This window comes from Filicampus tigris, chromosome 13 (assembly GCF_054856515.1).
Source record: "Filicampus tigris isolate MCC_2025a chromosome 13, RoL_Ftig_1.0, whole genome shotgun sequence".
NCBI classification, from domain to species: Eukaryota; Metazoa; Chordata; class Actinopteri; order Syngnathiformes; family Syngnathidae; genus Filicampus; species Filicampus tigris.
This window is the reverse complement of record NC_141229.1, coordinates 13,689,312-13,716,039: the sequence shown is the minus strand read 5'-3', so window position 1 is coordinate 13,716,039 and position 26,728 is coordinate 13,689,312. Positions and strand designations below refer to the sequence as shown.

Genomic DNA, 26,728 nt, shown 5'->3' with positions numbered 1-26,728 from the left:
AATTCCCCACATATTGTAATTCTCTCTTTCTTACAACATGTGTACTTGTATGTCATTTTCTAGTTTGATAACCAAGTGTGTGACTGTGATTATATCCAATTTGCCTTTAATTAGGTGATGATATTTCATCCAGTGACTCCAAGCGGGCACTAAAGATACGAAACGCAATTTACGTCAGCGGGTGGCAATTGCTGACCCTATTGCTTGCCAAAACACACATTAACATTCCTCTCATAGTGAAGCGCTACTCTGGTAAATCCACAGAAGCCTGAAAAGTGTAGGATTTTAAAACCCATTTGAAATGGCGTCGAATGATTTGTGTTGGGTTTATTCTTACCGTTTTTCTTTTTCAAAATGTCATTCCACTTGCATCACAGCCAGCGCCTAACTGAAGTTATCTTCGTAAAAAAAAAAAAAAAAATTATATATACAGTATATAAATGCGTTGAGAGCCTGATATTCACTCGGTTGTAAGAGAAGCTCACTAAGATGGCTCAAATTTGGAACAAAAAGGTGAAATTCTGCATTCCTGTTCAAAAATGATAAAACGTTGAGAGCTCACTAAAATTGAAAGATTCCGTAAAACAGTTCAGATGCTGGATGCTCTCTTGACATGTTCACGATGGGTGGTCTATTAAATTTGATAAACACTATATATGTTTCCCAGGCTACAATTTATTATTATTATAGAGAGAAAAGTGTTGGACTGCATCTTTTATTAGGCTTCAAACAAAGCAAGTTCAACCTGGCTTGAGGCTCAGATCCACTGCAATAAGGCTCCTATAGTATTTTACGGTGTGCACTGCCCACTAGTGGCAAGAAAGGACATAACGTGATATTTTTGAATTGTAAGGGAGTCTAATATGAGTACTTTATTGACAATAGGCCCTCATGTATTGCTTTTGAATAATTTATGTTACAGCCTTCATCGTTTTATGGTCTGTTGCATCTCTTTTCAGTGAGTTGTTGCAGTCGTTGGACATGTGTGACAGCGACCCTGTAGCCATCGCTCAATGCTTTGTCGATAAGGTGAGTGTTCCTAGCCCCCTCACTATGTTTTTCGGGAAACGGACGGATACATGTCATGAAATTTTCGGCTCTTTTCCGTTTTCAATTGTATATACTGTTTTATGTCAATTTATTGCTTTATTTATTTATATCTATATTTATTAATACATGTGTCACAGCCTTTTATTGTTTTTGTTCTATTTATTGTATTGTTTGTAAAGTGCTTTATTACAGCTCTAGCTGTTATGAAATGCCCTATATAAATAAAATTGTATTGTATTGTTGTGCTTTGGTTCCACAGAGTGAATATTTTGAAATCTACACCCAATATTGCACCAACTATCCAAAGTAAGAGCTGCAAATGTACTGTTTTAGGATAACTGGAGATATGTTGTATTTCTGACAAACATCTTTTCACAATCCTCTAGTTCAGTCGCAGCACTAACCGACTGCATGAGGAGTAAAACCTTGGCAAAGTTCTTTAAGGATCGTCAGGCTGCTCTGAAGCGTTCGCTGCCTTTGGGTTCTTTCCTTCTCAAGCCAGTGCAGAGGATCCTAAAATATCACCTGCTCCTCCAAGTAAAGACTGCCTTCAGTGGTTGTTCTTGTCCTCTTTTCAAATACCATGCCACATTGTCCTTCATCCTTTTTTTTTATCACTGACAGGAAATTGCAAAGCACTTCGGCCCAGATGAGGAGGGGTATGAGGTGGTCCAGGAGGCCATCGACACCATGACAGGGGTGGCCTGGTACATCAACGACATGAAGAGGAAACACGAACACGCCGTCAGAGTTCAGGTTTGCTACAATTAAAGCGCACAAACACAGTAATGTTTGAGAAGAATGTTGATGCAGTAGTTTACAAGTTGGACAGCTTTTACAGGTAGTTGTTTTCATATGCATATGCATGTGCAGGAGATCCAGTCCCTTTTGATCAACTGGAAGGGTCCTGACCTGACCACTTATGGCGAGCTGGTGCTGGAGGGCACCTTTCACGTCCTACGGGCAAAGAACAGTCGTACACTCTTCCTGTTTGAAAAGATGCTGCTCATAACCAAAAGAAGAGGAGAGCACTATGTCTACAAGACTCATATCTCGGTATGCTTTTTTCATAGATTTAAAAAAAAAAGAGATTTATGTCTTTATAAGGCCTCTTAAAATTACAGAATAATTAACAAAATCCATGTTTAGGTGGTTTTAAGGTCTGATGACATGATTTTAGTGGTAAATAATAATGACAAATTGAGCATTATATGATGTTCAGAGTAACTGGTATACGTACTGTATACTTTAATGTATTTTCAATGTATTTTCAAAGTTTCAGGGTAACGATTATTTTGGGGCGGGGCCAGCTTCTACAAGTAACCCTGGGACTGAATTGCTGGACTGTGAAAAGACATATACTGTAAATATGTCTTTGGGATTGAATACATTTTAACATGTTAACTCTATTAATGTGATTTTAGTGTTCCACCTTGATGCTGCTTGACAGTGCAAAGGATCCTTTGCTTTTCAGTGTTATCCACTTCAAGCATCCCAAGCAGCCCCATACAGTGCAGGTATATGGGATTTTTTGTGCATGGCCTCAATTGTCCTTTGACAAATACTGTGTTTTCAACCTAATTTGAGTTTGTAATGTTTACAGTGGCAATAGACAGTGAACACAATCCCATTAAAACATGACTTTACCATTGGTATTACAAATACCAGTCCATTTGGGAATTCCATTTTTTTCAGAGACGGCAGAAGACTCCTGAAACATGCGTATAAATCAACAACAAAAAAAGGGCAAGTCCAGACCTACAGTAAACCCAATTGACCTCACCTGAGTCAACCCCCCAAAATTCTTTGCAATGCGATCTATGCGCCTTCACTTGTCTAAAAATGGCATTCTGATTAATACTGCGTTTGTTGGAAATGAGTTGAGTAGTAAAATCCGTCCGTTTCTAGCCATCTGGGGGCATCCATTTTGTCATTTCTTTTGACTGAAAATTTCATCACAGTTGCTCAGGTAACAACCAATCACGGCTCAACTGTTGAATTTCAACCATCTATCTAACTATCTCTTTAGGAGTTGTAAAAGTCCTCTTAGTCTTTCATCCTCTTCAGACGGCATTTACAACTCCTGAAGAAGACAGAAGTGTAATGTCAAAATTAGTACAGATAACTAAAAAAAACCCTCATTAACCTCGTGCTTCAACAAAGTATTACATGCTTGAAGTTGTCCTTACCAGCTTCTCTCCCCCTAGTAGATACTGTAGATATTTTTTCACTGTAATTGTACTGTATTGTTTTGATACTTTTTATCACTGTCATTTTTTTACTTGAGAAAAACAGGCCTGAGTGTTCACTTCCTTTGTCTCCTTTATTTTTAAGAATGATCACGCTAATCAACAGTTTGTTTAGGATGCTGCTAGTGTGCTGCATTGTGTTTTGTGTTGTCATGCCAGCATGCGCCATCTGTATCTTTAATGACATAGACAAGGGTTTATTGTTGTAGGCCAAATCTGTAGAAGAGAAGCGTCTCTGGGCCCATCACATCAAGAGGCTCATTCTCGAGAACCACAACGCCATTGTTCCGCCAAAGGTACACAACAATGTCCATTCACTGTATAACTTCATCTCTTCACTTTCCCAAACGTTTTGTGACACAACTCTCTAATTCCGCTCATATTTTAGGCAAAAGAAGCTATCGTGGACAGTTCTAATTGTGAGTATGATTAGAGAATTGTGATTGTTCAAGAAGTGGATTTGTTTTTATGTTAATTTGCATTCTGTGTCTATTCATATTGTAAACAAATTGTAATTGTGAAGTAAAATGAGTGTGGTGATCGTCCTTGTCCTACTTAGGTGTTGGGAAGTACCACTGTAGTCCAGAGAGGGAGAAGAGAGCAGATTCCTACCAGTCGGATAACTTCCATCTTACAGGATGGAATGGGAGGAGGAGATCAGGTAAAAGTTTGTAGACCCCATTTTGTACCCGTCAAGCCCATCTGAATATATTCACATAAATAACCGTAGTGTTTGGTAATGGCATTAATTGCCTTTTTTGTCCCCCCATCTCTTTTAGAACCTGCTAAACAAATCATAAAAAGTACAAAAGGTCAGTATATCGTTCACATCATATTTGTCAAACGTGTTTATAGTAGCGTTATGTAGATGCAAATTTTCTCTACTGGCCTAGAAAGCTATCGAACCAACGTGATGGTTCGTATCATAGAAGAGCTTTTCAAATTGCCATCGCACTTGTGCTTTGTTTGCACGCAAAGATGGTTGCTAACCAGATCAAAAGACGCACACCCACTCCCACTCCACTGGCCTCACCCATAATGAAGTTAATTAAATGGCATTGGCGCAAGGCTCCGTCCTTCACAAGCTCTTTTCAACACGCAAATTCAGCTTTGCCCTCGGATCTGCTCACATTTGTCATAATTGTCCATTATGAAATAGAAAACCTTTGTATTCTTGTCCCACGGTTATAGTCTATTGCTCCCAGTTTACATCCATTTTGCACACCGATGTAATGAAGATGCAATTTTCATGTCAACCTTGCCATCTCAGTCATCACAACCTGGATAATTGCATCATGTTCAGTTTGAGAGAAGGATGCTTTGTAATTGACATTTATCTAATCACAAGGCCTCCCATGAGTCTGGGCCAGACTAGCCACTGGTCGGCTCAATCACTGCTTGCATCACGACCGTAATTGCACAAGATGCATGTGATACTCGTCTTATTTGCGCATGAAATATTGAACTTGAGAAAATCAGGACATCATCTTTTGCTAATTACTGCTCTTCTCTGTTTTCTCTCCGCCCTATACAGATGTTATGAAGGTAAGTGTTGGAAATGTGCACCGGCACATGTATTCACAATCTATCCACAGTAGTGTGCTGTGCTGCTAAAATATGGTTTGCACATTGTCAAATTTTAATCCCAATGTCGAAATGACTTTGATAAGAACAGCCAAAATTCATTTTTACAAAACATACAGACACTTTCCATGGACCACCAAATCATATCTCAGCTTAAAGAGCAAGTCAGCCCAAACATTTTTTTTCAAGAATATGTTCTATGCAGGCCCACTAGTTGAGACAAGGCATTCTGATTAATATTGCGCTTGTGGAATATGAGTTAAGCAGCAAAATCTAGCCATCTTGGGGCGACCATTATGTCACTTCTGTGGACTGGAAATGACATCACAACTGCTCACAACGACCAATCACAGCTGTGAGCAGTTGTGGTGTCTTTTTCAGTCAACAGAAGTGACAAAATGGCCACCCACTGAGATGGCTAAAAACGAGTGGATTTTCCTGCTTAACTCATATTCCACAAACGCAATGCCTTGTTTCAACTAGTGGGTCTGCAAAGAACATATTCTTGAAAAAAAATATGTTTGTTCTACGCAAGCCCACTAATTCAAACAGGGCATTCTGATAAATATTGCGTTTGTGGAATAAGTGTTAATCCACTCGTTTTTAGCCATCTCAGGGGGCGGCCATTTTGTCTTCTGTCGACTGAAAATGGCATCACAACTGCTCACAACGACCAATCACGGCTCAGATTCAGAAAACCGGTCAGCCGTGATTGGTCCTTGTGAGCAGTTGTGATGTCATTTTCAGTCGACAGAAGACAAAACGCCTGCTGGGAACATATTCTTGAAAAAAATATGTTTGTGTTGACTTCCGCTTTAATGACTCCGTCCCATTAAGAACATCACAAGTGTCTGTGACCTCACACACAGCATGCAGAGAGTGAGAGTGCCCTGCTGTGGGACAGGCACCCGCCTCAGCCTGCCCCAAGTGTCAGGACTCCGGCCTCCAGTCCAAGCGAGCCCCTGGATGAGAGGCCTGCTGCGGAGGCCGCTGTGCTGCAGCTAAGTTCCACTCGGGCAGAAGTGCGCTCCTCACCTGGTGAGGGCAGCCTGAAGCCTCCGATGACAGGACGGGACAAACATGAGGATGAGGAGGAAGAGAGTTACAAGGAGGAGGATTTACTGATGGGTGACGAGCAGGTAGCCGACTTTGCCAGCTCGGTGTTGGCAGCCATCTCCTGCTGGCACTATAGAGCCCGGGCTTTGCTTTCTTCTCACTTCACAACGGTGAGGGTTTCCAGCCACCCACGGCTTTGCCGTTTCCGGCTACGTTCCGCTCGCTCACCGCTCCTCTCGACCCCTCTTTTCGCCCACGGTGGCCCTCGTCCCACTCCGTTTGTATGTACGCATCCCACTAACAGCTGCATGTGCGCTATGTACAATGAATGAGTCAGGTTGTATTCATGTTCTGGTGGGCTGAAGCGCGCCCGCACTGGTAGATGTGATCACAGAGGGGCAACATGCGGCTCATGGTCTTTGTTTGCATGCGTCTATCTCTGCACGCTTTTATCTTGTTTTTCTCGTCTGTCCAGTGTCAGTGTCAGCATGCTGTGTTTCATGATTACTTTTAAATGAAATTTGTGTCCTCATTTGCATGACAACCGTTGACAGAATGTGCTCTGCTTGACTTCAAAGGTGAATGCAGCCGGTGTATTAAATGCTTATAATAGCGCAAGATTTGGCCGGCTCTTTGATCAACATTTTCCCTTCCGAGTTTTCATGATCACCTGCGCTGTTATAGCACAATGGATTGTGAATATGTGTCGTTTCATTTGGAAGAGTTTTAATATTTATCAAAGGCTACTTGAATCAATTTCAAGTGTCTCTGTCAATAATTATACTTCTGTTGAGCACCACTTGCATTTTTAAAAGATTTTGAATGAGATGTTTTGTATTTGCGTCTACTCTTTCAGGACGACGAAGTCAGCGATTCCGCTCAGTTGACTGACACGCCGAGAAAGGAGACTCGAGAAACTCCCAGCCATGAAGACAACCAGAGAGATACTGGCTCGGTGAATAAGTCTTGCTCATTCTCTGCTACAATAGGCAGATCTAGTTTTATCTATCTATCTAGTATCTAGTTTTGCAGGAGCGCCACATTTCACCGAGGCCCTTTTAAATCATGTGGCACCGTATTAGTACTGCTCTCCTGCAGTCAGCGTTTTGGGTCCAACTGCAGCTCTTACTCTTCTGAGCAGAGTGCACATCAGGCTTATTTTCCAGGGCTTATCTCCAAATTGCTCGTCATGCACTCCAAAATAGCAGGTAACACGTAGAAACAAATTCATCAGCACTGTGAATATATTTATTTGAAGTGGAATGTTTGGAGAGCACAGTGCAAATGCAAAATGCACTTAGTCGTCATAGGTTAGGTCATCCTAATGAAACTCAATTGAGCCTCTGAACGTAAAAGCAAAAGCATCAAGTTGCAGATGCTTTTGATTCGACTGCTTGGTTGACTTTGAAATGGTCCATTAAGATAATGGCGAGCGCAGAGTGCTTTCAGACTTTCTCCGTTTTCCAATGTTTAATTGCATCCCTTTTTCGCAAACATATTTGTCATATTTCAGGTCCATTTGGACGAGCTGCACCCTTCGGACCGTGTCCCCCAAGCAGAAAACATCCATCGACTGCCCGAGTCACCGGGCCGCCCCTCCCCAGCGCAAGAGGCCGCCTCTCCAGAGTCCACTGCGATTTTTCCAGAAACTGGCGAAGAAGAGGAGGGAGGAAGCGACTCGTCGGGTCCTCGAGTGGAGGAAACGAGCGCGCCAATGAGTCGCGAGCTTTCCGAGGAGGAGGAAGAGGAGGCCGTGGCCGGGAGTTTGAGCATCCTACCGTGTTCGGTGTTAGACCGAGCGAGTGTAATCGCCGAACGCTTCATCACTGGCCTATCCAGGCGCAGCAGCCTGGTCTCTGAGGATCTGGGCTCCCTGGCCTGCTCGTCACCTTTGACCCCTAACGAAGTCTTCATAAGCCCCTCCACCTGCACGGACTCTGAAGAAAAGTCCCGAGTGTCACCAATTGTGTCGCCTTCTCCGACTCCTGAGACTGAGCCACCCGTGCGTGAACCCGCCCTCACTGAAGGGGAACGTCGGTCCACCCTCTCCAAACAGGATCTCCTCCTGATCCACAAGATCAGGAGATATTATGAGCACGCCGAGCACCAAGACGCCAACTTCAGCGTCAAGCGCAGGGAAAGTCTATCCTACATTCCAGCCGGGCTGGTGAGGCACCTGAGCCGACAGCTTAACAATATTCCAGACCAGCACGCGGTCCCGGTCCACAGGAAAGTCCTCTCCCGATACAGGCCTACTTCTTGGTCTGTGTTTGACCTTCCGGGCTTAGAAAAGAGTCCAAACGCGGCTGAATCAGAGAGATCAGAACAAGTGAAGACTAGATCACCCAGTGCCACGGATTCTTCTACCACAGATGAAGACTTCCGACCTTCATCAGAGATGATCAAAGTTTGGCAAGACATGGAATCGGAGGAGGACGTCCCGCAGACTGGAGATGAGAAAAATATACTCTTTGACTGTTTGAACTCCTCAGGACGTAAACTCAAAAAGCAAACATCCCTGATTCTAGAAGCGAGTGAAACAAGTCCCTCGTCTGATGGTTCAAATGTTCTGGCGGAAGAGACCGACTCGGCTCAAGAGTGCAAGCAGCTTCCGACCTCTGTGACTCAAGGGAAGAGTCTGGTCCAGCTGCCCAGGATCATTAGCTTCAGAGCCAGTGTTGACGAGGACCAGATCTTACAGGACATGGGCAAGATGAAGAATAAGGTGTTCCAACTGGCACGTCAGTACAGCCAGCGCATCAAAAACAACCGACCCATGGTCTGGCAGAGGAACCGGGAAGCCTGCGGTCAACAAGGACCCAAGAACATGCCTGCTGTCTTCGAGGAGAAGGTCAAGAAAAAAGGTAAATGCGAGGTGCCTTTGTGAAGCAGTGAACCCCAAATAGTCGGAGGTTAGCATTTGCCAATTCGCTTAATAATCCTTTTTTTTAATTTGATTTTTGGTGATTTTCTGAAAAACTCATCAATTTGCTTTTTTTTTGTGCTCAATTTAAAGCAATGAAAAGTATTACATGGCCACCATCTTGGTGACAAGGAAAAGAAGTGAGTCGAGGAGCTGGCAAAGTAAAGTTGTAGGGGAAAACTCGTAGTTTGGATTTGAAATATTTCTCTTTTTTGACACCAGTCTTTGAACCTTTTGACGCAACTTGTAGTTTGGCTACGATTCCAAATCAAATTGCAAGTGACTGGCGTTGCAACTGCACAAGTGTCTATGGCCCATCAAAATGATGAGAGATTGTTGTCACATGTACTTGCCAGAAATCCCTGCAGTTTCATCAGTGAGGCAGCCTCCCTTACTATTTTTGTTCTCCATCAATTTTAAAGGAACATCAGTCACTTTTGTGCCACATTTTCTCCACTTAATGGTTATTATCTTCACTGTGGCCAGTATTTAATACCTTGGGAATTCTTTTGTCTCCTGATTGATACCTTTAAAAAATTAAATTCCTCCGATGCTGTGAAATCTCTCTGTAGACTATGGCTTGTTCTGAAAGATGCGAGTACGAATTTTTCAAGAAAAGCTTAATTGAACAGCTGAACTTTAGGGGATACCCTCTAATACTGTTCAGCTGTTCAATTTCAGAGACACGAAATGGTGGCAGTTGTGTGCTGACTCCCATTTAAAATAAGTGTGATTGGTTAATTCTAAACAGCCACATCTCCGGTTATGAGGGTGTGCACACATGCACATCCGCATCTGACTTTGTCCTCCTGATGAAAAGTAAAAAAAGAAAAAAAAAGGCATTTGAAGAAGAATGGGTAGACTTTTTCTATGTACTGTATGCCTGTGTGTAACATTGTCTCCTTTGTAAGTGATGTTGCTCTGTGTGTGTTAAAGTACAAATTGAAGGTTTTAATGCTTTTTACATTCAATGGTAACAGTAAGTTAGCAGATGTTCAAATACATTTTTAGCATGATTTCTCTGTATGGCAAACTTTCACCAATTGTGGGTCTGGCACATATCACTTACTGTACTGTGCGGTTTAAAAAAAAAAAAAAAAAAAAAAAGGTGGTTTAAGCCAGCCAAGTGTTTTAACAAACAAAAAAAATGGATGGCAGCAGATTGAACGCATATGCTCTACTATGTGTTTGTATTTCATGTGTGCAGGTAAACCCAACCTGAGACTGCCCTTGACCGCTTGTGAAGAGATGGTCATCCATGAGGTGAATACACCAAGTCCGGTCCAGACTCCAAGTTCTGCAGCCAGCTCCCGCAGCACGCTGACCGACCCGCAAAGCCCCCAGTTGGAGAATTTCCACTGGCCTGACGTGCAAGAGCTGTGCTCCAAATACAACCCCAACAGACCTGACAGCGACTCCTCAAACGACTCACTAGAATGTTCCCCGGCAAAGTGCAATTGTTGCTCTCACACAGACCCTCATAAAGACGTGCCGCAGTGTCCAGCGGCAAAACCCGAGATCTGGTACAAGGAGAGGGCGGACCAAGACTGGCCTCGGCCCCGGTCCAAGCTGCTGTGCAGGTGGAGCTCGCTGGAGCACATGCTTGGATCCCTGCCACTCCATGAAGTGCAGAACCTGCAGGAACCCGTTCGGACCTGCTGTGCTAGCAGTCCGGCGTCTCTGACCACCGCACAATGCAGCGTCCTCGCAGGAGGAGACGAGCAACTGGAGGACGGCTTGAGATGTCCCGGCAAGTCAGCTGCTCTGAGTTCAGCCAAGACGTCGGAAAGCCACCTGGTGAAGAGTTTACGGGAGAAGTTCCAGAGTTTAAGCACCAGCTCGTCAACATGTTAACTGCTAATATTTATCTTTACTTACAGGGAATGACTACAACTAGTCTGTGCAGTGCAGTCCGCATTGGACTCACCCAGCGATGATTTGAGAAGGGATGTTATTGGTCCATGCAATGTGGGGAAACAATGTCTTTAAAAAAAACACGTGTGTTGCAATATTTGTACATTTGGGACTTTTCCCAACTCATTGGATGTAAATGTGTTGATTATCCCCTTATTAGGATCCTTACTATTGTGATGATAGGCTTCTGTTTAGTTCTCACTCACTGTTGGCGATTTAATACTATCACAATTAAAGCATAACAAGTGGATGTGAGAAGATTACCTCAACTAAGCTGACCGCGCACCAAAGAATTTCCTTTGTTGGCCATCAATGTAAAAATCCTTTTGTGACAGCAGTCATTTGACTAATTACAGCTGTTTTCATGCATCACTGGAGCTTTATTATTTTCCCTCAAATGTATATTTTTATTGAGTTAATATTTATGAAGCTTTATTTTGGGGCAAATGTAGGCATGTAAATAGCGACTGTATGAACTCCTTTTGAAAGCTTTCTGTTCCAGAAAGACTACTTGAAGTTTGCCATATTTGCAATACAAACGGCAATGGCAGGTGGCCGCTGGTCACTGCTGTCATGGACTGATGCCCATACAGTATTCACATGATGTATATAGTCCGCATCTTTCTGAGGCGTCTATGAGAAGACTGCATTCATGAATAAACCTTATTTGTATTAGTCTCAAATGCACTGACTGCTGTATGCATGCATGAAGTATTCATAATGGAGTAATAATGTGAATACAAGATATCTTGCCTGGCATTTGCTCATTACAATCAATTATTGCGAATACAAGTTTGATCTGCACTCAAAATAACATTTGTATGTCAGAGATTCTACACAATTGTATTTTGTTTGTTCAGCGGTATATCAACTTAATATTGTCAACATGGAAAACTGCAATTGTGCACAACAGCTTGACAACTTTTTTTTTTTTTAGTGTCGTTACAGTTTAACATGGCTCTCTTATAATGTTTCATTATTCATTTAACACTCAAGCTCTCTTTGTAGCAATTATGCCAATATTGTTCATGCATATAGTGAATTCTCCATTTTCCAAATTAAGCGTAGTCTTTGAGGGTCCTGATAAGTAGGTTGTCTGCAATTCATCAGTAGTTGTTCAACATAATATAATGCAAACGTAAGTACTGCATTGATCTTGGACGCTAATGGGGCCAGCAGAAAATACACTATAGAAATGTGCGCGTGTACGTGCGTGCGAGCCGCGTGACGTAGCGCGCCAAACAACCCCAGCTTTGCCTTCAAAAACCGAGCGTCAATTTTGCTAACAGTAGTGCGAGCTACACCGGATGTTAGCGCGAACCGACCATCACCGTAAAAGAACATCCGTTCTCCTCAAAGGTGTCTATTTTATTTTGACGTGTGTCATATCGGCTAGCTGTAGTTGAGCGACTACAAGTAGAGCGGAAACCACAGACGCGCACTTCGCCGCCAAATGACGAGAAGCAACAGCGCGGGTGCGCTCCTGTTGACCATCATTTGTCTTGAACTTTTTTTCGTACTTTTGGAGTGGGGAAAAACAGGTTTTATTCTTTATGAAGAATGGGCTGTGCAATATCTGGCTTGGCTGAAACTGGAGACTTGGGAGAAAAGAGCACTCACGATGCTGGTGATGGTGGTGGAGGAGGAGGAGGACATCCCAGCCTAGACCAGATTGACATGATCAAGGACTCGTGGAAAGTTATCAGGGACGACATAGCAAAAGTTGGTATCATAGTATTTGTCAGGTAAGCCTGTTGACGCCTATTAAATGACTAAGTCGTTGTTGCATGGGCATAAAACTGCAAAATTCAGATCACATACGTTTAGTAAACATTCATCCATTCAGGGGCAGAGTTACGTGGTGGCCAGGGGTGGCCGTCCTGCCATGTTCACATGGATGCAGTATTCTTGGATCCCTTGATACTCTGCCACAATTCATTTATATTAACTGCATTTGAAGAACAAATTTACAATTGGTCTAAATACAAATTGTAAAAGAATCTGTCAGGGCTTCACACTTACTTTTTAAAAACTAGGAGCAGAGTGGCCCCTAACCTGAAATTTTAGGGACGTAAGAAATTTCGGTGCACACAGTAAGTGGACTTTCATAGTAAATATTCATTCCACCTATTTCCACTATGTCACTAGTAAAACAAAAAAATATGCAATATGCGATGTCTCATATTTTACAAACGTGATTTATATACACTATATATACATTTCATTTGCCTTGGTGAGCCCCATGATGTGATGCAATGGGCTAAAGCAGGAAGCAAAAGCGGAAAGTCAAGCAAAACAGGCCTTGACTTTGACACCTGCGATTTAAAGTCTTTGACGAACCTTCCATGCATGTTTTTGGAATACAAGCTTGGAGAAAACAAGCATGGGGAGAACAAACTCCGATTCAAGATTCTAACCCAGAACCTCAAAACAGTGAGGCAGACATATCCTAACCACTTGAACAGCAAGTACAGAATCTTGACCTTTTAACATAATGCATCTGTGGAATTCTCTGCAGATATTCCAAATCATGCAAGATGTTGCCTTCCATTTGTGACCAATTTTATTGTGTGCTGACCTACTGGCTGACATATTGCATTCAAGCCAACATACTCCATCATGATGACCCTGCAGTGCGCCATTTATTGCTCAAAAGCCTGCAGTAATAACAACGCATCCAATCTTAACATTACATAACGTACAGCTCTGGCTCTGCGGCTCTTTACCATCAATGGCAACAGTAATGTATTGATCAGTGTGTGGGTGAAACATGAATGGGAAATAAAGCATCTTCCCATTTTATTCAGCCCACCTGCAAAAGCTAATGAGGCAGGAGAAAAATATTTATGAAGATAATAATGGCAGAGAGATGTCAATTGAATGTTTATTAGGGTGACTGGACATAGAGCTGTTTCTAATATTTTGAATGGACCCCAACCTTAATATTGTATGGGTTCACAAAATGAACCTTGTAATGCATTTTTTTTTAAAACTTTCTTAGAAATGATCATTATTAATATGAGACTTTTAAGGGTATTAATAGGAGTACATCAGAAATGTGATAACAACCTTTACCTTAACTTTGTTGTTGACGCTAGCGCTTGTACTGGCTAATGGCGCGGCTGTCTGATGTAGTGGCCAGTGAGTGAACTGTACATGTGAAACGACGTGGTGGATGTTTAGGCCTCAGCTGTTGGATGTAGAGCACAGGGCTTGTATAGGTCACTTGGCTTGGAGCCCAATTAATGCCATGCGTCCTCAGTGTGACCTTAGCGTGTTAGCCTGGGAATGGATGAGCCGCTTGTGGCTACGTCAGAGCCTCGCCGTGACTATTATTATGAAAGTAGACTTTCATCTCCCTCTACAAAGATGCTTTCTTGTATCGTTTTAGCTCAGATAGACATATGCCTGAACATATGCAGCGCCAATTAAAATTCCATGTGAGCGTTTACAGTGGCGCATTGTGTGAAGGAGAGCGAGTACGTCTCCAAAAGAGGGGGAAAACACACAAAGAAGGATAAATAAGCGGTAGCGCTGTGCAGTGTCAGTGTAATGACAAGGTTAGGGACGGGAGGGTGACGATTGAATAAAAATAAATGTCTGCTCTGACAAGTGTGTGTGTTTAGGACAAATAGTGAACACATCATCAATGTTATGGATAAAAGCATCTCCAAAGGAGATAGACAATTCTGTTTTTATTTTCAAGTATTTAAATGTGGAACTACCACATAACTTGGGAGACAGCAGTGAATTTTTGGTTGAATGTTTCATTTGAGCAAAAGTACGTGATGGACAGCTGTGTCCTATTAAATTGATTAAAATAAAAACAAAAACAAATAGCACCAAATGTCCACACTCTGTTTTCAGATTTAGAAACATAAGACTTACACTAGTTAGAACCAACATGAAAACCAGAGAGCCGTCTATGAATGAAAATCAAATAATAGCTGATAATAATTGTTGATCTCGTCTTATTTTCATCTTTCGGTGTTGACGCCAAATGTTCCCAGGCTACAGCAAAAATAAAGAAATTGGCCGTTATTTCCTCTTTGACAGTATAATATTGCTGACTTTGCATAGTTACGTGAGGTGTTCCTAATGATGCGGCCAGTGAGTATTTGCGACCGCCTCACAGTCACCACGTCAGTGATGCATTGTGGGTGCATGACTAATATCAAGCAGCTCAGCAGGAGAGCAGAATGTTTTCTGATTGGTTGGCAGCACACGTAAAGGCATCAATGATTAGGAAGGTGAAATAACAACACAACATGACACATGATGACCTCTTGAGTGACAAAGTAGAAGACGGTGGACCAAATTGGCAATAAAAAGCGTTCACGCAACACAGTGTTGCAGATTGACGGGCGGGAGGGGCTAACGATGACAGGCTGCTCCTCTCACAGCTTCACCCACGTCTGCTTGATGCCGTCGTCTTGGTAACAGGCTCTTCGAGACCCACCCCGAATGCAAGGACGTGTTCTTCCTGTTCCGAGATGTCAAGGACCTGGAGAGGTTGCGGACCGGCCGCGAACTCAGAGCACACGGACTACGGTAAGTCACATGGTCAGTCAAACCTGAAGCCTGAACTCCATTTTCACACATTATACACACCTCAGTTCCAGTAAAGTTGGGACATTGTGTAAATTGTAAATGAAACCAGATTAAAATGATTTGCAAATTCATTCCTAGCTAGTAGCTACGTTCAATGAAATGCACTACAAATACTCAATATTTAATGTTCGAATGTAATTTCTTTGGTGTATTCAGTTGAATATACGTTAGTACAATAAAAACATGCATCCCGGAACAGACTTGCCTTTTATTTGTAAAATGTTTTCTGTTGTTGTTGAAAGGCATGAATCAGAAATGTTACTACGTACGATTTCAAAGGAAATTTTGGAACAGTTTATTTTTTTATTGTTCTATAAGAGTGGGTGGTGACTTGACAATACTAAAATTCAGATTCCAGGGTAACAACAGTTACAACAACCACTGCAAATATTACTGTACAGTTTCCAATACAATATTTCAGATGCAAAATCAATTTGGTCATAGTCTGATTCTAAAAAGGCAGCACTTCTGTGGAACTCACAATGGCAGAGTCATAAAAATGTAAACCAAAGCAATCAATCAAAACTGAGCATTGTTACTTCAATTTCATCTCTAATTTCCATTCTTTTTTTAACTGCTAGTTTTGTGCTACCATCACAGACATAAAATGCAGATCAATTGGTCGCAACTTATGTCTTATTCTCTTATCCTACGTTTCATTGAATGAGATGAAACGTGAAGTCATGCTGCAGGCATTGCAGTGCAAGTTGTCAAATAATTATAAATTCCCACTCCAGTGGCTTGCCAGTTTGTCTGAGGCAGCCAATTATTTCCTGTGGAGATAAAGGTGCATAAGCTTGCGTTGCATTCAGTGGCACGCACACACTGGCTTGACTTGTGCAAGTGTGTGGATGCGCATTCAAAGTCGCATCGCCATTTGAGCAGCCGAAGCATGAAATGTCAGCAGCCTTCCGCCGCGGAGCTGCTGCGCCACTCTCGGATTCAAATTGATCAAGACCACTCTTTTCTCTTCATTTTCAGAGTCATGTCTTTTATTGAGAAAAGTGTGGCCAGGTTGGACCAACTGGAGCGACTTGAGGCCCTGGCCATGGAGCTGGGAAAAAGCCATTACCACTACAACGCCCCTCCGAAATACTACAGCGTAAGTCCTCGGTGATCTGTTCTTTCGGTCGGCGCCGCGCCGCTGACTCTATGGCATAATTCAATGCCGCTGATTGAGTTTCAACTCAGTGGAGGGCCGCGCAGTGGGGGACTCACCCGACTTAATCCACCTCTCATTGCCATGACTATCGCATTGCAGTTAGAGAAAGTTACAAACGATCAATACTATAAAAAAGCTCAATGTGACAGTTCAGAATCAATATTCATCTGATAAAATGAAAAAAACCTAATTAAAAAGATAAAGTACATCGGACTCGCCAGTGACGCTGATTGCACTTTTTTGATGAGTTAGGTCTAACAGCTGAAGAGGAAGTCAACCCAAACACATTTTTTTCAAGAATATGTTCCCATGCAGGCCCACTAGTTGAGTTAAGCAACAAAACACACCCCTTTTTAGCTATCTCGGGGGGCGGCCATTTTGTCATTTCTGTCGACTGAAAATAACATCACAACTACTCAGGGCTCAGTTGACGACCAATCACGGCTGACCTGTTTTCTGAAGCTGAGCCGTGATTGGTCGTTACCAGAGCCAGCAGTTGTGATGTCATTTTCAGTCGACAGAAGTGACAAAATGGCCGCCCCCTGAGATAGCTAAAAAGGGGTGTGTTTTGTTGCTTAACTTAACTAGTGGGCCTGCATGGGAACATATTCTTGAAAAAAATGTGTTTGGGTTGATTTCATCGCTGGCAGATTAGTTTGGACAGAAAAATCTAGCATCCATAAAGAATGAATAACTACAGTTTCTTGAAACAAATGTTTCAGTTGTAGCTCAGCGTACGTCCTCGCTAGCCCTGACCGTTAACCATCATTTCATTTCACAACATCTTGACAGTATGTCGGAGCAGAATTCATCAGTGCCGTGCAGCCCATCTTGAAGGACAGCTGGACCGCTGAGCTGGAGGAGGCTTGGAAGGTGAGAAGCGCGCATCCTCCTTGAATGCCAGTGATTGGTTGTTACCTGAGCAACTGTGATGTCATTTTCAGTCGACAAAATGGCCACCTCCTGAGATTTTTTATTTATTCATTAAATTTGAAGAACAAGTATACAAAAAACTTACAATAAACAATACATGTCAGGGGGTATAAACACCTTACATACATTAAAAAACTTTATTTTTTAGAACAAATAGTAATTGTTTTTATTGTCTTTTTGTTCAGTGAGCTACTGATCACTTTTATATAAGACTCAGTATCATTATAAAAGTGTTTCACATGTGGTTTCTGGTCACTATATTTGCATTTGTGAAGATGGAATTTAGCAGGGATGGGTAACACATTTATAATAAAGAATACATCTTTTTTTCTCTTGACTCCTAAAAAAACAAAACATCTTCCCATTTCAAAGTAAAGTCCATGTAGAGTTGTCCAATAATAAATCTACTGAAGTCCCTCCAAAAAGTGGTGGAGTGTGAGTGTGACAGATCCAGAAGAGGTGCTGAACAGTCTCATGGTGGTTTCCACAGTAAGAACAGTTCAAAATGTCCCTTTTAAATTGTATTCATATAATGATTTACAGGATAACATTTGTGAATAATTGTATATGACACGTCTTTCACCTTATTTATTACAAAAAAAAATTGTTCAGTATTGTCCATACTTCTTTCCAGTCGGTATCACCGACAAGGCCGCCTCTTGAGATGGCTAAAAACGAGTGGATTTTGCAGTTTAACTCATATTCCACAAACGCAATATAAGAATATATTAAGAAGATTAAGAATGTGCCACGTGACCAACGAAACCAACTAGTTCACTCGGTGATTTTCAGACTCACCACTTTACACGTCTTTATCGAGTAAGTGCTGCTCTCTTGTGGTCGAAAGTATTGTTGCCCGTGTGTGGTCGATTCCAGACTATGTTCCAGTACGTGACCCGCCTGATGAAGAAAGGCTACGAGAACGAGGAAAGACAGAACCAGGCGGCAGCCTCGCCGAAGGAAAGAAGAGACAAGGGGAACACAGCACTATGAGAGGCTCACTCATTCTTGGTGTACATGATGGCCCTTCTATAGCAGAAAGGACCCAAACACTACAGTGACTTTTTCAACAGCACTTTATTAGTCAACTTACACGGCACGCAGCACCGGACGCTCAGGATTCTCCATCCAGAAGTCAAACGCGCCTTTCAGTATATCTGAAACTTGTACGTGATTCTGTGCAATTTAACTCCTGGCTGAAGTCCGATTCGCATTTTCAATGAACTGAAGCTTTCGACAGAATTTTTTTTGTTTGACAAAGTAAGAGGGCCAGGCGGCTTTAGATTTCCATAAGAAGGATGCTATAACCATTGTACTTATTCCATTGCAAAAAATAAAACTAATTGAAACTCATGAAATGTGATTTTAGTAAAACTCTTAAATGCACTTCTTGTGACAAATTGGTACATTTAAAAACATCCCTCAAAAAAAAAAAAAAAAAAAAAGAAGTCAAATCTAGAAAGCAACTGCCTTGATGATCCTAATTTGAACATAAATAGGGAGCGTAGCCACTGAACCAAAGAAAATGCATCCAACAGTGTGGATCTTCTCCAAAGTTTGATTTGTGCGGTACAAAACAATCCTCCCAGATGGCACGGAACAGTCATCGACGACACAAAATATCAAAGTGGTCACTGGATGGATGAGCACGGATAATCTTCTGACATTAGAACGGGATCAGTTCATGAGCCTTTGAGTCAGTTGCTCACTGGGTGGCTTTGGTCTTCTTGCTTTTGCTCTTCTTGTCTTTCTTTTTCAGGCCGTCGATGTGCGCCCGCAGGAGGTTGGAGTACGCCTGCAAATAGTTGCTCCCATCAGTATACAAGCACATTGTTCAACATCAGGGACTTCCTTAAATAATTGCAGATGGCATTTATTTGAAGGCCCTTAACTGCACACATAAAGGTGTTTAGGTTTCTTGTTTACAGACTATCGCCATACACACACACACAGCTGGCATGTTTTTCTTCCTTCTTGACAACACTTGGTTAATTCACTGGGGCGCTACACCTACACCATCTCACCGTCGCCATCAAACCCAACAGACTACAAATGCAAATCATCTATTGCTAACTTTTGCACTTTTACATAGGTATTGTACAGTGTTCATTAATGTACATTGTCCCTTTCAAATAAACAGAAATTAAATGGAAAAACTAGCAGTTAATGGCAAGCACTGTCAATTCAAGCTTATCTAAAAATTAGCGTTTAGTAATAAGTTAAGAACTCACAAAAAAAAAAAAAATGCCAAAACGTACCATCTGAAATTTGATTACTTCTTTGGTGCTGACCTAAGAGGAAAATGTAAATTTGATGAGAAGCTGCACATAGTTAGGCAGGAGCCACAAAACACAAACAAGGCATTCAAATTCAACAATAAGCTCACCACTGTGCTTATTTTCTTCTTGCCATCAGAAGCTCTGAGTAGACATTTATTGTCTGCAGGCTCAAAGGACTCCGAGTGGCCTTTCCTGGGCACCGGCTTGGTCCTCCCGTCATCTGGAGGACAAAACATGTAGCAGCCAAATTGTTCAAATACAGTAACTAGTCTTCCCACTAGAAAAAAATGCATGTAAAATGAACGTGTTCAATTGGACTGCAAGCATCAGGCCTACTTACACTTTTTCAAAGTGATGACAACACTACCGGAAGATCTGCACTTCTGGAACAAGCGTGTGAGTTCTGTGAGGAACTACAAGAAACCAAAATGAGCTTTTAATGATACAGCACGCACTACTACTTTGCTCAGTCACTCGCTCACACACATGCAAGCACACATACATGTGAACTAAGATGTCAAAGAAGTTACCAAGTGTAAAAATTTTGGAAGCTAGGTAACAGTCTTGGTTCCACCTACCATTAAGTAGGCAAAGGCAGGCAATTTCCTATGGCCCAGAAATTTCGAAATTGTGGAATTTTCTCAAATTCACATTTTTTTAGTTGATTAAAAACTTGAATACAGTATTGAACATTGTTGCCCATTTAACTCTGGCTTGCTGTATCGTTACTAATGGACCGAGTTTGGATGAAGAAAAGGGTTTATACAAACATTTCCTGTTTTTCGACCATACTTTCAGCATGTTCCGAAGGTAGTTTTTCTGCATCGCTAGACTTTAAGGCTTTGTTTTAAGATTTGCCAAAAACAAAACAGGAAAAAAATTGAAACACATAAACCGCGTTTCACTTTGTTACATTTGATTTAAGTCAGTGCTCGCTAGTCTACAGTACTGACTGACGTTTGCCGAATGAGACTTATGTTAATTCGATTAGATTCTGTCGGCTGAACGCGTTTATTCACTGACAATAACACATACATCAAATCAACGTTGCTGCTTACCGAGTCGTTTTCAAGCAGCACCATATTTGTGACTCTAATGAGACGTAGCGTTAGTTCAGCGGCCGAAAGCTAACAGCTCTTTTCTTCCTACCTTGACAATTCTACTTCCGCCAACATCGCATTCGTTCACCACAGCGCCAACTCGTGGCCCGGAGCATGCAACTATCACCCTCCTTTTTTTGACTCAATCAACAAACAACCGCACAAGTTAAACATTATCCATCCATCCATTATCGATACCGCTTATCCTCACAAGGGTCGCGGGGCGTGCTGGAGCCTATCCCAGCAGTAGGCGGGGGACACCCTGAATTGGTTGCCAGCCAATCGCAGGGCACACAGAGACAAACATCCGCACTCACAATCACACCTAGGGGCAATTTAGAGAGTCCAATCAACTTAAGATGCGTGTTTTTGGAATGTGGGAGGAAACCGGAGTACCCGGAGAAAACCCACGCAGGCACGGGGAGAACATGCAAACCCCACACAGTCAGGCCAGGGCCGGGATCGAACCTACGGCCTCTGAACTGTGAGGCGGACGTGCTAACCAGTCGATCGCCGTGCCGCCCTTAAACATTATCATACATGAATAATTATTTTAACATTATATCCGTTCATGTCATACCTGTATACCTGAGGTGTGCTCAAACTTTCAGTTCATTTAAATCAGGGCTGAAAACATTTTTGTTTACGGCAGCATTCTCATGAATCATGAAAAATGTAGTTTATTCTCTTGTTTTAATTCCGATTTGCACGCTACCTTTGAATTGATCTAGGATGATACTTGATTTTAATCTAATTATTTTTGTTTTATTATTATTATTATTTTATTGTTATTTTTGTAATGTCTTCATATTTTGTTTCTCTTTCTGTAATGCTTTTGTAAATATTTTATGTAAAGCACTTTGTCTTGTACATGAAATGTGATATACAAATAAACTTGCCTTGTCTTGCGTGTAAATCAATTATCAACTGATAACTATCAAACAACATTTGGGGGGGGGGTAATCCGGCAGATCTGTAAAATCTTTGTTTGTGAATAGAAACTTGGCACAAATAACTATAAAATTAATTAAATATTCAAAATTGTTATCACTTGGGTTACTACTATGATAGCAAACAATATCTTTCAGATTGAGAGTATAGAGGGGTTTTGGAATCTTAAAAGTAATAAACCATTAAATCAGACCAAAATTGCTTAGTGGTCACAGTCATATTGTTTCAGTGTCATTTCCACAGAAAGAGCAAAAACTACAAACATCAATGAATTTGGATATCAAATAATTCACCTGATATATATTGTATAAGATATCAAGATGTACTATCTTGGCTTTATTATAATAATAATGCATCAGATGTATATGGTGCTTTTATATTTATAAGTTAAAAGCAAAGCTCTTTTCTAGTTTGTATCCTCAATACAAGAATTCTAGAAAAAAAAATCCAAATATAGCCTCCCGTAACCAAGAGACCCCACACATGACGATGTTCTTCAAAACATGCACAGTTGTCAGTTTGTGTGCTCAAGTTTCGGACTACTTACAATATTGTACTGTCCTGTGTGCAATATCATTACTCAATCTAACACACAGCCAAATATACAACCACCACCCCCCTACACACACACTTTCCATCTGCACAGGCAACTGAAATCAGTAATCGTGTATTCCAGGCATGGACACGTTCAATAAAAATACAAAAAAAAGCTTAGAGTACGTTCAAACAGGAAAACTTAAAAAGAAAAGAGAGAACTCAACTAACGCACCAATTTTAGCTTCATGGACTTCATTTAGATTGCTGATATTAAGATGTAGTTAAACATACTACTGTATATACGCATGTATAAAAAACATTTCTCCTTTCTCATGGTGACAGTGCACAGTCTGCGTCGTGGCCCAGGTCAGTGAGGTTCACTGCAAACTCAGAGTACCAGTCCCTGTTGAACACCGCCTGGAGCTGAGACTGCACGGCCTCTCTCTTCCATATAGAGTGGGGAGCATGCTGGGAAATCACTAGTCCCACTCCAGCTGTGGTCAGGAAATATTCCCCTTCCCAGTTGGACGTGCCTGCGTAGCACTGATCCCATTAATAATTGATCACACTCCTGCAAAATAAGTCTCGAAGGCAAAGGGGCAGTTTACTCACCGATATAAGCCACTTTGTCAGTCACCATGTATTTGTTGTGGTTGACTCGACTAAAGGGAATGTTAGTCTGGTTTCCAACAGGCAGAATGTATAACTTCTAAACAGCAAAAACAAATAGTGAAATTGATGACCTGAAAGAGGAAGTCAAGGCAAACATTTTTTTTCAAGAATATGTTGTATGCAGCGGCACGGTGGTCGACTGGTTAGCACGTCCGCCTCACAGTTAAGAGGTTGTGGGTTCGATCCAGGCTCCGGCCCCCCTGTGGGGAGTTTGCATGTTCCCCCCATGCCTGCGTGGGTTTTCTCCGGGTACTCCGGTTCCCTCCCACATTCCAAAAACATGCTTGGTAGGTTGATTGGACACTCTGAATTGCCCCTAGGTGTGATTGTGAGTGCGGATGTTGGTTTGTCTCTGTGTGCCCTGCGATTGGCTGGCAACCAATTCAGGGTGTCCCCCGCCTACTGCCCGAAGACAGCTGGGATAGGCTCCAGTACGCCCGCGACCCTTGTGAGGAGAAGCGGTATAGATAATGGATGTTGTATGCAAGCCCACTAGTTGAAACAAGGCATTCTGATAAATACTGCATTTGTGGAATAAGTCTTAATCCACTCATTTTTAGCCATCTCCGGGGGCGGCCATTTTGTCATCTGTCGACAGAAAATGACATCACAACTGCTCAAAATGACCAATCACAGCTCAGATTCAGAAAACAGGTCAGCCGTGATAGGTCGTTGTGAGCAGTTGTGATGTCATTTTCAGTCGACAAAAGACAACTAGTTTCAACTAGTGGGGCTGCTGGCAACATATTCTTGAAAAAAATATGTTTGGGTTGACTTCCTTTTTTCTTTTTTTTTTTTAATAAACAAAAACCCATGCCTAAAGCAGCACGCCTTAATTCCTTACAATTTGAATGCTGATGTGGTCCTTGACGCTGTTTAAGGAAACGAGGGACTGAAGGAAGGGGAGCATTCCTGAAAAGGAGTTAGGCCAGCAGCTGATAAGCATTCGGATCTTAACTCTCCTCTCGAATGCCGCTGCCCGGATGGTGTCATCAATAACGGGCCAGTACCTGGAAGAACAATGAAGTGAGTAAATAAACCAAGACATAGCTTGATGTACAGGTGCATCTCAATAAATTATAGCCCATACCTTATAAATCACATTTCAGCAGTTAAATTCTAAAAGTGAAGCTCTTGCTTTCGCTACATCTGTATTAGACTAGAGATTCACTCAAAAACACATGCAATAGGAAAATGCTTTTCAGAATGGTGAATCCTAACCACATTCTATATTAAAAATTGGTTGATGTAATGTTACAATTTCTTGAGATGTAGTTTTCAATAGCTGTAAGCATCAAAATCCTAAAAAATAAAATCATTAAATATTTCAGTCAGGGTTAAAAGATTTTTCATTATAGTTAGTTTTAATTTCGTTTTGACTTTTTCTTTTTAAGTTTCATTTCCATTTTTAGAGCATATTTGTTAGTTTTTATTAGTTTTAGTATTAGTTTTACTTTTTAGTTTTTTTTGGGGGGGGGGAATATTTGTGGACTGAAAGATGAAACAAAAAAAAATGTTCATCTTTTTTTTTTCTGTATGACTGAACGGTCATACCAAAACAAATGTATTTTAAATAAACCTCAAAAACTTACGTATAAACTGAATGAATTAATGGTTTATTTTGGTTGTACGCATTATACAGAAAAGAAAAACAGAATAATAATGAATAATAAACTGAAATGACAAAGACAAAAAACAAAGTACATTTTAGCTATAATTATAGTTTTAATTAGTTGTATGAATGTAAACTGTAGCTTCAGTTGGTTTTTAAATTATTTTGTTGACAAAAAATGTTCTTTCAACTTTAATTTTAGTTATTTAGTTTTCATTAACCTTGTTGTGTACTGAGTCTACTAGATAATATACAACTTTTTGATGTGAACTACTGAAATAAAGTTGAACACAATACTCTTATTTAGTGTAAATGCCCCTGTATACATACAAAATGTATATTTCATAGTGTCGTTGACCTTTTTGGATGTTGAAAGCGTATGCTGGGTGTATAGTCCATGACGGCTACGTCAATGAAGTGTTGCGCTTCCGAGATGATGGAAACAATGGCCTCCAGGTCCAGAGTCCGTGATTCAGGGCAGAACGATGGTGGAGAACTCTTGATGCAAAATAACAAAAGTCACCAATATATATTTTTGACATGAAGCTGCATTTAGGTCTTTGTCCTGAAAAAAGGGGAAATGAGACAAACTGACTGCAATGTAGAGTCTGCTGGTGATGTTATCGTGTTTCACCAAGAGGGGGTGCTCTTTATTGATGTCAGTGTCAAAGCTGGGAGGCCAGGATACTGGCATGGAGCTGTTGGACTCTCCCATCACCCAGTAAGACAAGAAGACCTTATAGAGGTCGCTTGCAAGACTGGAACAGTTGTAGATGACCATGCCCAGTTCCTTTACCTGCGCAGCCACACGTGTGCTTAAACGGGTTACGCTTCCGCTGTGTTTCATGAAGCAAGGTTTACCTCTGTCAAAGCCCTCCAGTCCATGTTTGCGCTACCGATAAACACATGGCGTCTGTCCACTATCCAAAATTTGCTGTGCAGCACACCATTTGTCAGACGGCCAAAATTCACCTTGCGTACGTCAACACCTGCAGAGGATGAATGGAGGGACGCTGGTGAGAAGCTGGTACAATGTGTGCTCAAAGCCATTGTGCTCCAGTCAGACACCTTTCTCAGCTAGGATCTTTAAGTCAGTGGAGTTTGTGTTGAGGGAAGGAAGGCTGGTCACCACTCGGACTGAGACGTTCCTGGAGGGAAGCGATTGAAGTTGCTCGAAGATTTCCCGTCCCTGTTGTTGCCAGAGTCAAGCGTCGGTGTGAGAGCTACAGAGATCTTACCCCTTGAGAGATTGTACTTACAGGTCCATCAGAGGAGGAGTTGATGTTGATGTCTTCTCCAGTTAACGTCCAGTAAAAAGAAACCACTTCCAGCTTTTCTGTTGCTATTGAGAGGAGCTTCTTCCAAGCTTTCTCCAAAGGGATCCCAGTTGTTACGTTGCCTTTGTATTGCACATATTGAGGAATACTCTCCACAAGAACCATACTGAAAGGGTTAAAATAGTCAGATTGCAATGAGGTCAGATTGTTCTGTTTTATTTTCCCCGCCAATTTCCCGTGAAAAATGTTTGTCAGTGTTGCAAATTTCCAGGTCATTCCCACGAATTACAGGTTTGCTCTTTGAAAGAATTTTCCAACACCCCCTTAGTACAATAAAACGGTTTCATTGACAGCTAAACACGGCAACTTTTATTTTGCTTGTTACCTGCACTGGTTCAAAGAGACAAATTTTTGGGAGGCCTGGGGTCTTTCCATCACAGCAATAGCAAGCAGGACCCCCAGGATGGTCACAAAGGTCAAAACTGCAATTGAAGTCATGCAACGGGTTGGCTCCTGATGTGATATAAAAAGAAGTTCAATAGTAAAAAACTTAGTATATAGTTGCAGAATTGAGGACAACATACCTTTTTGCTTTGTTTTTCATGAAGTTTACTGTGCATGGGCATTCTCATCCTTCCATCCACAATTGACATAATGAAGTCCAGAACGAAAGCAGAATGTTGACTGTGGATTTAATGGAAAAAAAAATGAAATAAAATCACTAAAATAAAAACAGAAACAATAGGAAGCAAAACAAAATATTTTGCTTAAGAGGGACAACTCGCATGAAGCTAACGCACACAGTGCCCCACTTAAAA

General features: G+C 41.5%; 4 protein-coding genes across 7 annotated transcripts in view; 2 read left to right on the top strand and 2 right to left on the bottom strand.

The window, feature by feature from the left end:
- The window catches only part of LOC147137673 (pleckstrin homology domain-containing family G member 3-like), a 31,822-nt gene extending 20,363 nt beyond the window's left edge, over positions 1-11,459 (top strand). For both annotated transcript variants that reach the window (XM_086050187.1, XM_086050189.1), the window contains exons 5-19: positions 960-1,029; positions 1,310-1,356; positions 1,437-1,587; positions 1,675-1,806; positions 1,924-2,106; positions 2,475-2,567; positions 3,509-3,595; positions 3,688-3,718; positions 3,859-3,960; positions 4,079-4,111; positions 4,834-4,844; positions 5,753-6,109; positions 6,796-6,894; positions 7,453-8,803; positions 10,070-11,459. In XM_086050187.1, coding sequence (XP_085906313.1) covers positions 960-1,029; positions 1,310-1,356; positions 1,437-1,587; positions 1,675-1,806; positions 1,924-2,106; positions 2,475-2,567; positions 3,509-3,595; positions 3,688-3,718; positions 3,859-3,960; positions 4,079-4,111; positions 4,834-4,844; positions 5,753-6,109; positions 6,796-6,894; positions 7,453-8,803; positions 10,070-10,716 — 3,394 coding nt within the window. In that variant the 3' untranslated portion in view covers positions 10,717-11,459. The remainder of the gene's footprint in view (positions 1-959; positions 1,030-1,309; positions 1,357-1,436; positions 1,588-1,674; positions 1,807-1,923; positions 2,107-2,474; positions 2,568-3,508; positions 3,596-3,687; positions 3,719-3,858; positions 3,961-4,078; positions 4,112-4,833; positions 4,845-5,752; positions 6,110-6,795; positions 6,895-7,452; positions 8,804-10,069) is intronic.
- A 616-nt stretch (positions 11,460-12,075) lies between these two features.
- Positions 12,076-18,930, top strand: xgb (x globin). Its single transcript, XM_086050493.1, has 5 exons — positions 12,076-12,521; positions 15,220-15,327; positions 16,369-16,489; positions 17,342-17,422; positions 18,359-18,930. The coding sequence occupies exons 1-5, from the start codon at positions 12,337-12,339 to the stop codon at positions 18,473-18,475; spliced, it is 612 nt and encodes a 203-aa protein (XP_085906619.1). The 5' UTR covers positions 12,076-12,336; the 3' UTR covers positions 18,476-18,930.
- srp14 (signal recognition particle 14) lies at positions 18,541-20,981 on the bottom strand. Its single transcript, XM_086050494.1, has 5 exons — positions 20,820-20,981; positions 20,102-20,174; positions 19,869-19,981; positions 19,741-19,773; positions 18,541-19,277 (listed from the first exon to the last, which is right to left on the bottom strand). Exons 1-5 carry the CDS (start codon positions 20,841-20,843, stop codon positions 19,188-19,190), a joined length of 333 nt encoding a protein of 110 aa, XP_085906620.1. The 5' UTR covers positions 20,844-20,981; the 3' UTR covers positions 18,541-19,187.
- A 1,132-nt stretch (positions 20,982-22,113) lies between these two features.
- pld4 (phospholipase D family member 4) lies at positions 22,114-26,722 on the bottom strand. Of its 3 annotated transcripts, none has more exons than XM_086049400.1 (10): positions 26,495-26,722; positions 26,296-26,423; positions 25,893-26,076; positions 25,702-25,822; positions 25,495-25,622; positions 25,229-25,429; positions 24,992-25,131; positions 23,866-24,031; positions 22,962-23,058; positions 22,114-22,882 (listed from the first exon to the last, which is right to left on the bottom strand). In XM_086049400.1, the coding sequence occupies exons 1-10, from the start codon at positions 26,561-26,563 to the stop codon at positions 22,680-22,682; spliced, it is 1,437 nt and encodes a 478-aa protein (XP_085905526.1). In that variant the 5' UTR covers positions 26,564-26,722; the 3' UTR covers positions 22,114-22,679. The 3 variants fall into 3 exon arrangements, with proteins under 3 accessions (XP_085905526.1, XP_085905527.1, XP_085905528.1); XM_086049401.1 differs by having other exon boundaries at positions 26,296-26,392; XM_086049402.1 differs by lacking the exon at positions 25,229-25,429.
- Between the last annotated feature and the right edge of the window lie 6 nt (positions 26,723-26,728).

Coding starts and splice junctions, on each gene's coding strand:
- xgb (XM_086050493.1), top strand. CDS start 12,337: ATGGGCTGTGCAATATCTGGCTTGGCTGAAACTGGAGACTTGGGAGAA. Junction 12,522..15,219: donor GGTATCATAGTATTTGTCAG/GTAAGCCTGTTG, acceptor TCTTGGTAACAG/GCTCTTCGAGACCCACCCCG. Junction 16,490..17,341: donor CCCCTCCGAAATACTACAGC/GTAAGTCCTCGG, acceptor ACATCTTGACAG/TATGTCGGAGCAGAATTCAT.
- srp14 (XM_086050494.1), bottom strand. CDS start 20,843: ATGGTGCTGCTTGAAAACGACTCG. Junction 19,774..19,868: donor AGAAGAAAATAAGCACAGTG/GTGAGCTTATTG, acceptor TTTTCCTCTTAG/GTCAGCACCAAAGAAGTAAT. Junction 19,278..19,740: donor AAGTAATCAAATTTCAGATG/GTACGTTTTGGC, acceptor AACTATTTGCAG/GCGTACTCCAACCTCCTGCG.
- pld4 (XM_086049400.1), bottom strand. CDS start 26,563: ATGTCAATTGTGGATGGAAGGATGAGAATGCCCATGCACAGTAAACTT. Junction 26,077..26,295: donor GTCTCTTTGAACCAGTGCAG/GTAACAAGCAAA, acceptor TAACCCTTTCAG/TATGGTTCTTGTGGAGAGTA. Junction 22,883..22,961: donor TGACAAAGTGGCTTATATCG/GTGAGTAAACTG, acceptor AGTGCTACGCAG/GCACGTCCAACTGGGAAGGG.